This window comes from Arvicanthis niloticus, chromosome X (assembly GCF_011762505.2).
Source record: "Arvicanthis niloticus isolate mArvNil1 chromosome X, mArvNil1.pat.X, whole genome shotgun sequence".
Classification (NCBI taxonomy): Eukaryota; Metazoa; Chordata; class Mammalia; order Rodentia; family Muridae; genus Arvicanthis; species Arvicanthis niloticus.
Window position 1 is genome coordinate 113,915,832 of NC_047679.1, and position 9,552 is coordinate 113,925,383.

Sequence of the window (9,552 nt, forward strand, 5' to 3'; positions counted from 1 at the left end):
GATGATACTAGATGCCAAAACACTAGATTTAAGATTTCAGACTATAATGCCGAGCTACATGCTGCTAAGACTGCTATGACAATATCCATATACTTCAGCTGTTATCAGTTTCTCTGCCGGTGATTTTACAGATTCACTTCATAGTGTCCCAGTTGCACAAATGGGTAACTATCAGGAATATCTAAAGATGCTGGCTTCTCCACTACGAGAACTCGATCCAGATCAACCGAAACGTCTGCATACTTTTGGCAACCCATTTAAGCAAGATAAGAAGGTAGTATATCTATTTCTGTGTCTGTGATATTTTTTTGCTATAACTCTTTCTGCTTTAGCCAAATGTACACAAATCAGAAGTAAATATGACACCAAAACCTCTGTGTGGATTGAAAGTGGAGTCTCCTAATGCAAATTGTGTTAGCTGAATAAAATAATAGCTGTCTTTTGTTGTATATATACTAGGACTTGGTGCTTTAAATGATGGTGTTTGCACCCAGAGGTGTTTTGAAAGCTTGCATCTACTCTATAAGAAGAAACCTAGGCTTAAATTAGCTGTCAAATCACTGTAATATGGTTGACAAAGACAGGATTTGAGTTTACATCTTTCTGGACCCACATTCCATATTTATTCATACGACTACACACTATTTCTTTTGATATAGAGAATACCAAGTGTTTCATCCATTTCCACGATCAGCTCTTTACTGCTCTATTGAAATAGTTATGTGTATGTCCCTAGAACCATGCCTGTACTATTTGGTGTCACTTTGAATTATTATAGAGTTCTAAATATGAGGGGTGTGTGTGTCTTGTGAATTACTGACTTGATCATTTAATGATGAAAAGAAATGGGATTATAGCTATACACTTCTTTCTATAGGTGAACATGGATATAAATCATGGATACATTCGCTATCTCTCTCATAAAATTGAACTAAAAAGTATTCCAACTTATGCCAACCCTTAGTTAATTAATGATTTTTTAAAAATCTTTTTGTTGTGCCTTGTTTTTTTTTTTTTTTTTTTTCATGTAACACTGGAGATAATGATTGCACCAAACTGACAGAGCTTTGTGGGGTATTGAGTTATACATCTACGCTGTTTAGACTACTACTGAGCATGTACTAAAGACTCGGTTAAAATGTTGTGTCTTGTTTTGTATGGTTACTAGGGGGAGAACATCCTTTAGAAAGATATTTTTGCCATGATTTTTTCCAAGTTATAAGGCACATTATTGGGCTGTCTATGATGATAGCAGGTTTTATCTAAGATAAGGTATTGCTGACTCTCATTTTTGTCTGTTCTCACTTTCTGAGTGTCAAGGCAGACAGGCATATTTGAATCCATATTTGAGGTTGTGTCCGAGGGAATTCTGTTCTCACATCTGCCCACCATTCATTAGCTACATGCACAGCTCTGTACAGGAATGGTCAGTGTTTCTTAAAGCCTTAAAAAGGGTTAGTACAAGATAGTTTTTATACTATTAAAAGGTTGACTGTGGGTGCCAGAAAGATGGCTCAGCAAGTTAAGAGCACTTGCAGAAGACCCAGGCTTGATTCCTAGCACCCATATTAGGTGGCTTACTACTTCAGTTTCAGGGGGAATCTGATACCCACTTTTGGGTTCCCTGGGCACCTACACACACTGTGCACACAAGCATGTATGGGTGTACACACATAAATTTCTTTGAAAAGATTTTTAAGGGTGACTGTTTTTTTTTTCTCATTTTGAGGCTTTCTAATAACCTTAGACAAAAACCTGCATGTTCGTTTTCTCCTTGTTCCACTTAGATGGGATTAAAATTGGGTTGCATTTTCTGATAAACAGAGTTGCTATAAAAATTATAATTAAGGCTCATCTAAATGATGCTGTGCATGGCCAAGGAAGTGTGTGTATGAAAATTGCTTGAACAGTTATTTTGTTTGCTTTTTAAGGGTTGAACTTCTGTTTTTAAAAAAATGTCCATTTATTTATTTATATTTATTTTTAGGGAATGATGATCGATGAAGCAGATGAGTTTGTAGTAGGGCCACAAAACAAAGTGAAACGTCCTGGAGAACCCAACAGTCCTATGTCATCTAAGCGAAGGCGGAGTATGTCCCTGCTGTTGAGGAAACCACAAACAGCACCTACTGTAAATAACCATGTGGGCGGAAAGGAAGCACTCTCAGCCTCCTGGCTCCCATCTTGTGCAGGCCTCATAAAACACCCCTTTGTACATCCAGGTACACAGTAGTGCTGCTGATTTCCTGATGGCTCCTAGACGACTAACATGTTAAAAATGTCATTTGCCTCTGTACTTCTTTCTATGTTTATTTATTATTTTTTTGTTAATAAGCAAACCATTATTAAAGCATCTGTGGTAGCAGCACAATAGACCTTATGGGGAACAGAGACCCCGATTCAATGATCTTAGCAATATGAGTGGAGAAAAAAAAAGATCTATTACATAATATTAACCATAATATTAGCCATGCTAATTAGTGATAAATACATGCTTAGTAAGTATCCTCACAGTGGCCAGTACAAAAATGAGGAGCTCTGAGCATGTCTGCTTGCAACCATTTGAGGTTGGGGAGACTAACCAATTTCTAAGGTCGTAGAGCAACGAGGCTCGGTATTAACAGGTTAGATCAGCAGTTTTTCTTCGTGCCCACAGCACCCATTCATGATTGAACTGGTACAATCTGACGTCCGCCTCCTTGACCCCAGTGGAATAACCCTCAGGTCACCAGTGCTTTCTGCCCATTGCCATTCCTTCTCAATAGTGTTTTGACTGTTCATGCCCTGCTCTATGGAAACAGATTGCTTTTCCAGCCAGGAGTGACTCCATCTTTTACTGTTTGCTCCCTTTCTTTCTCACAGTTCAATCCTGGAACCTCACCTTGATGTTTTCTCTTCCTATGTGGCCTTGAGGCTTTAAAATTGGGTTTCTATATAAACAACTTTCAGTTTTTATATCTCTAGACTACAATTCATTCCTCTGCTCTCAACTCTATATTTACCCATGGATGTGGTGCCTTCATCTTGGAGTCTAGTTGATAACCATGTTTTGTCTGTCTGTTTGTTTGGTTTTTGGTTTTTCAAGACATGGTTTCTCTGTGTAGCCCTGGCTGTCCTGGAACTCACTCTATAGACCAGGCTGGCCTCGAACTCAGAAGTCCTCATGCCTCTGCCTCCCAAGTGCTGGGATTAAAGGCGTGCGCCACCACTGCCCAGCAATAACCGTGTTTTATTTGTTACAACTAAATGCCCAGCTTTGCCTTTCTCAAGAACAGCTCTCCTAGCATCCTTCTGTGGGGCTATCTCTCACTCCACTGGAAAAGCTATATAACACCTTTAATGATCAGTAAAATCAAAGAACCTTAGGGTAACGAAAACTGTGTTCTGGTGTCAAGTAATCACCTTAAGGTCACTGAATCAGAGTAAGGAAGAATTGGGTATCATCTACTCTCAAAGCCAGTCATATGCTGGCTCCTGGACACATGATTATTTATCCAATGGTCTAGGTGACAAACTTGAAAAACTACCATGAATTTTAAAATTGTCTTTCTTCCACTAACAAGATGAGGTAATTTGACATTCAGTTTAATTCTGTATTTCACTATTTGTCTTCCTTCCTTCACTTCATGCTTGCATGGCTTTTCCCCAACCCACTGTTCTTAGATGGTCTCCCGCTTCCCATTCTTGTTTAATTCCTACCTATCTTCTCTCTCAGCTTGAAGCCAAAGTGAAGGTGTCAGCAGATAAATAAAACATGCCACATCCATACAGAGAACACATCTTCTGTATTCCTCAGCACTCATGATACAGCCTGAGTACTAACCCTGGTCCACATAGGCCTCCACGTGGCCAATCACCACAATCCTCTCTTATCTCAAGTTCCAGTGAGATCCTTCTCACCCTTCACTCCTCTGGCCCTGGCTTATCCTCCTGTGTCTCATGCCCTCAATACAGACTGGCATCCTCCCAAAAGGTTCTGCCACCACCTGGAAGCCCTGGAGGCTCCTTTTACAGAACCTGCAGTGTCATGGGGACATCAGAGAGGAACTACATAGTTAGCAACAACACACTCAAAACTGTTCTCATTTGAGGAAAGGCATAAATAGAGGATGAAGGCAGGAGTATCAGATCCTTTACTTCCTGTTTGCTGCTGATTCCTAGCTCCTACTCTGGAGCCGGGCACAGCAGAAGCTAAGTAAATGGCACAGGGTATTGGCCTGAAAATAGAAAAAGAATTACTCTGACCCAACAGGGAAAATAGGCAGAATCATCTACAGATAGGCATTTGCTTAGCAGGTGGGGGGCAGAGCATTTGTTCAGTCCCAGTAGGCATCTAAATTTGCTCAGGCTCTTTGGTATATACAGGAGGCAGACGGTATTATTCATAAGTTGTATGGATTTAGACTCACTAGTAGGTAGCTCTTTACATATGACTTGGAAGCATACAGGTTGACATTAAGCCCTGAGGACCAGGGACCTATGAGTGCTTATTAGTATATTGTTTTCTGCATTCATCCTGGGAAGAGGAAAGAAGGCCTTGTATTACATTCCTATGCTTGATTTAAATAGTCTCAGACCTGTATATTCTATGGTTTTCCTCAATGAAATCAGTCATTTCCTTGAAACTGAGGAGCATGGAGATGTATTTGCGGGATCAGCATCATGTATCCACTTGACAGCTCAACCTCTTAATTTGTTTTCCAGACACCACTGTCATTCATGATACCCATGAAGAGAAGATGGAAAATGGGCAAAGCCCAGCTGACGGCTTCTTATTAAAATCTGCTCCAGCAGAGTTTATGAATGTGTCAGGAGAAGGCCTTATATCCAACCAGTTGGATTCTCTATCTGATGACTTTACTGGTCTCAGGAAAGATGGATTCATTCACAAACCTGGTAATAATATACTTCTAGGAGGATCCAAAACCTGCAGTCTTTCTGTAGATGACCAAAAAACTACAATGGCATCTGCTTTGGAAACGGTGCCAAATTCAATGCAAATTACTCCTGCAATGGCCCAAGGCATCAATGCTGACATAAAGCATCAATTAATGAAGGAAGTTCGAAAGTTTGGACGAAGTAAGTAGGGATGGAATATCCTTAAATAATGCGATGGACAGTCCCGCTTGTTGTATGATTCAAAAATTTTTGCAGTTCATTTTGAGACAGTCTCTTATACAACTTGGGTTGGCTTCGAACTCACGATATGATTCAGACTGGTGATAATAACTGATCTTCCTGTCTCTACTTCCATAGTGCTAGGATTACAGGTATGTGCTACCACAGCCAATTAACATGGGGCTAAGGAATGGACCCAGGGTCTCATGCTGGCTAGGCAGGCACTCTGTCAACTGAGTTACATCCTTAACCCCAGAGTAGAGTCTTGACATGCATTTCTTGGTTAATCGTGGGCTTTCACATAACTTCAAAGTGATTCTTCTGCCCTTAACTTACAGTAATCTCATTTTGCTGGTGTAACAAGTTATCAGACAATCCATAGCTTCAGATAACACAAACTGATTACAGCTCTGGAATTCAGAATTTGGAATACATTTTCACTGGACTAAAAGTGAAGGCAAGCTAGCAGGCCAGTGTTTCTTCTTAGGAATAAAGGCAGGATCCATGTCCTTGTCTTCCCTGGCTCCAATGACTGCACTTCAATGTGCCCATGGTCCCATCCTGCATCCTGTCAGCAGCACAACCCTTCTTTATTCCCTTTGCTGTCCACTTCTGTTACTGGCTTCTTTTCTTCCTGATCTTTATGATTCCCTTTTTTATGAATTCTTAGAGAGATCTCTACAATATATTTTGATCCTATTCACCTCCAACTCTCCCCAAACTCTCTCTTAGATCCACCCCATCCCCTACCCCCTCAACTTCCTGTCCCTCCTGTTCTTCCTTCCTGTCTTAGCGACTAGTTGAATCCACTATGTACTCCTAGGTGCAAGGCCATCCAGTGGAGCACAGTCAACTACCAGGAGCCACACCTTCAAAGAAAATTGATTCTCCCTCTTCCAGAAACCATCAACTGTCCATACTGCATCTTAAAGGGATACATGTGGTTACACTGAACCCCTGTGCATAATCCAGGAAAACTTATGCAGAGCCTAATTCTATCAGCACATAGTGCATAAATGATAATATGTTCACAAGCTTCATGGATTAAGGCAGTTTGGGGTAACCAGTATTCAGATTACCTCATTTAAATACTGTGTATAAGAATTTCTTTCATAAATATATGCAGACATTTTGATTTTTAGTGTTTAACATACCATGTATACTTAGGACTTTCTACCCATAAAGAATGATTTCTGATGATTTGTGATGATTGAACTTTATTTTTCATGCATATTTTTTTATAACACTGAATTTTTGTAATGTCACCAGAGTATGAAAGAATTTTCATTTTGCTTGAAGAAGTGCAGGGACCTCTAGAAACGAAAAAACAGTTTGTTGAATTTACCATCAAGGAAGCTGCAAGGTGGGTATAAACAAAACTTGTAAAGGTTTTCTAGTTGCTTTGGGTTCTATTTTTCTTTGTTTTAATTTAGTAGTAGGATCCAGTGAAGGAGAAAGAGGGGGATAGGTTCTGTTTTGACCTGTGAAAGCACTTGTTCTACTCATAGGAAAGGCTGCTTCCTACAGTGTTCAGATAAATGCTACCAAAGTCCTGACTCATGGATCCTGGCGAATGTGTATGTACGTGCCTAGGATTGGCATGCCCACTTGCTCAGCCCTACTCTTTCCATGAGGGTGACTTATATTCCCTTTAGCCTGTTGACTGCAGAACACACGGTACGCTGTAAAGTTGTCTATGGTACTTATGGTTAATAATATTTCCTTTTATCTTCAGGTTTAAAAGAAGAGTCTTAATTCAGTACCTTGAGAAGGTACTAGAAAAAATAGATTCCCACCACCTTCTTAACAATGTGAATCACATCAACAGCAGCAGATCATCATGTTAATGCCAAGCCAAGTGAGGAAAAAGACCACCTTTTCTGTGCTTTCAGATGCAATGGGATGTTACTGAAGCCCAATAGAATGTTTGAGTGACAGAGCGACCTAACTCAGGCTATGAGAAAGCAGTTGACTAGAGCTGTTAACGATTATCTGGAAGTAAGATCTAGGCTTTTGCCTTAAGAATTATAATTGAAAATATTTTTTTTCACTCTGTTGTTTAGTTTTACAATTAGGAAAACTGATGCTAAATCATAGAGCAGTGCTGCTCCTACTACAGCTGTAGCATTCACTCATTGGGCCTTGCCATTCCAAGGTGGTTTCAGAGTGAGTAGGGGCTGGCCACCTCGGAGACGAGCACTACCTACTGTCCTCATTGTGTCCTATAGAGCACGCAAGCATAGAGTCCACGTGGTGATCATGTGCTCAACGAACTTTTCAACAGTTCCTAGCTGTGCCTTTTAAACCATGCAATATTCAGGATAGTTGGAATCAAAGAGTAAAAGGCTGCTATTATTTCTCTCTGGGAAAGGGCAGGGGGAGTCAGCAAACAATCTACCTCGAGTGCTCTTCCACTTTGTCTAGACCCATTACAAAGTGCGTCTGAGGCTGCACTAACCCGGCATCTGTTCTTGCATGTGACAACAGAAAAGCCTTCAGGTGGACTTGTACATTTTTGTGCTTTGAAAGCACTAAAAGGAAAAATAATATGTATATTTTCTTTGATGTTTATACAGAAGTTTATATGGAGCAGTATTGGTGTTTTTATTTGTAAAAATGTAAGTGATCAAAGAGATTTTCACTTTGCATATATGAAATAAAATCATTTTATTGATTTTTAAAACTACATTTCTAGGTGTATGTCTCCTGTGTATGTCCTTTCACAAAACAAACAAAATGCACACTATTAAACAAATTAACATGCTAACAAGAGGACCCATAAGACGGCTTAGCAAGCACAGGCCCTTGCCACCTAAGTCTGATCCCTGGATGTACCTGATGAAAGGAGAGAACCACCTCCCAAAAGTTGCCCTCTGACTTCTACACACACACTGTGGTACAAGCACATGTGTTATATACATAAATGAACAAATGGGGCTTTTTAAATGTTAACAAAGTAGTTGAACTTAGAAGCATAACTCACAGGATTGAATGGGGTTATTTAGAAGGGTGTGAGGAGGCCAGACACTCCCAAATACAAGTAACTGGGGAGAGAAAACTGCCAAAGTCAAGTTTATTGGGACTCTGAAATACAGCCAAAGGGTTTTTCTCAGCCTTTGTCCGCTGAGAATTTCATATATGTATTTTAAACATATTCACCCCTGCCAAGTCCTCCCATTATTCCCTCTCCATCCACCATCTGTTGCCAAACAATTTTGAGGTTTCATTTTTTTTCTTCTTTACCCATCAAGTCCAGTATGTGTTTCCCAGATGGTCGTGGGGGTGGTGCCTTCTCTAGTATGTGGTCAACCTACTAGGAGTCACATCATTAAAGAAAAACTGCCTCTGAGCCACTGAACACAAAGTGGCTCACCTTAACCCAGTGAGACTCCACCCCCAGGCTCATCCCATACACAGGCACTTCTTTTTTTTTTTTTTTTTTTTTTTTTTTTTTTTTTTTTTTACTGCCATGCCCGCTGCTCTCTTTGGAGTGCACTAAATAAACTTGTTCTCTATCTGAAACAAAAAAAGAAAAACTGCCTCTTCCTCCGCCAGCAACTAGCAAATGCCAGTAGCTCCTTAGCTAGTGGTGGAATTCCATGTCTACCTTTGCCCCTCTGTGCTAAGATTTTTGTCTAGTCTTCTGGATGCTGTCACAGTTGCTCTTAGCTCATGCGTACCTGCCCTGTTGTGTCTGAGAACAGATTCTTTGGTATGATCAGCCACATCTAGCTCTCACAGTATTTCTGCCGCCCCTTTCTTCAGAGATCCCTGAACATTTTGGGCAGGGGTATTAGGACTGAGCACTCACTCCAATCTCTTATTCTTTGCATGTTAACGAGTCGGGTATCTCTCTGTCAAGTGCCATCTACTACAATAAGCTTCTCTGATGAGAGGTGAGAAATGTACTGATCTATATTATATGTTAGCAACTACACGTTAGCAACATCATTAGGAGTCATTTTTAGACTGTGTCCATCTAGCAGAATAATAGTAATTGATTCTTCCCTAGTGATTCTGATCTATCTAGCCTCGGGTTCTTGGCTACTTGAACAATGCCAAGTATGGGTCCCATTCTCATGGAATGGCCTTAGATCCAATCAGAAAGTGATTGATGGCTCCCATAACATGCCCTTATTGCATCAGTGGGCAAATCTAGTCAAACCAGTTCTTGTAGTTTGCAGGGTTCGCACCTAAGTGAGATTGATGATGACCTTCCTCCTCCAGCAACATACATAGCATCTTCTAGCACCATGAACACTAGCCAATTTGGGATAAAGCTTCCAGGTAGGTACCAGCTTGATTTTTCCATGTTCTGTGACTTTAGCAATAGGATCTTACCATCAAGTTCTGGAGTATAGCATTATAGATCATAGTCTATAGTACTTGGAAGTCTATGTCACCCCACTGAGCAACAACTCAAAAAGAGATTGC

The 9,552-nt window shown here is 40.4% G+C and overlaps 1 protein-coding gene across 5 annotated transcripts in view; it reads left to right on the forward strand.

Annotated features, from left to right (window-relative positions):
* LOC117694457 (integrator complex subunit 6-like) overlaps positions 1 to 7,804 on the forward strand; it is a 54,261-nt gene extending 46,457 nt beyond the window's left edge. For all 5 annotated transcript variants that reach the window (XM_034485373.2, XM_034485372.2, XM_076918585.1 and 2 more), the window contains 5 exons: positions 132 to 274; positions 1,988 to 2,222; positions 4,705 to 5,079; positions 6,388 to 6,481; positions 6,854 to 7,804. In XM_034485373.2, the coding sequence (XP_034341264.1) occupies positions 132 to 274; positions 1,988 to 2,222; positions 4,705 to 5,079; positions 6,388 to 6,481; positions 6,854 to 6,965 (959 nt within the window). In that variant the 3' untranslated portion in view covers positions 6,966 to 7,804. The remainder of the gene's footprint in view (positions 1 to 131; positions 275 to 1,987; positions 2,223 to 4,704; positions 5,080 to 6,387; positions 6,482 to 6,853) is intronic.
* The last annotated feature ends 1,748 nt before the right edge of the window (positions 7,805 to 9,552 follow it).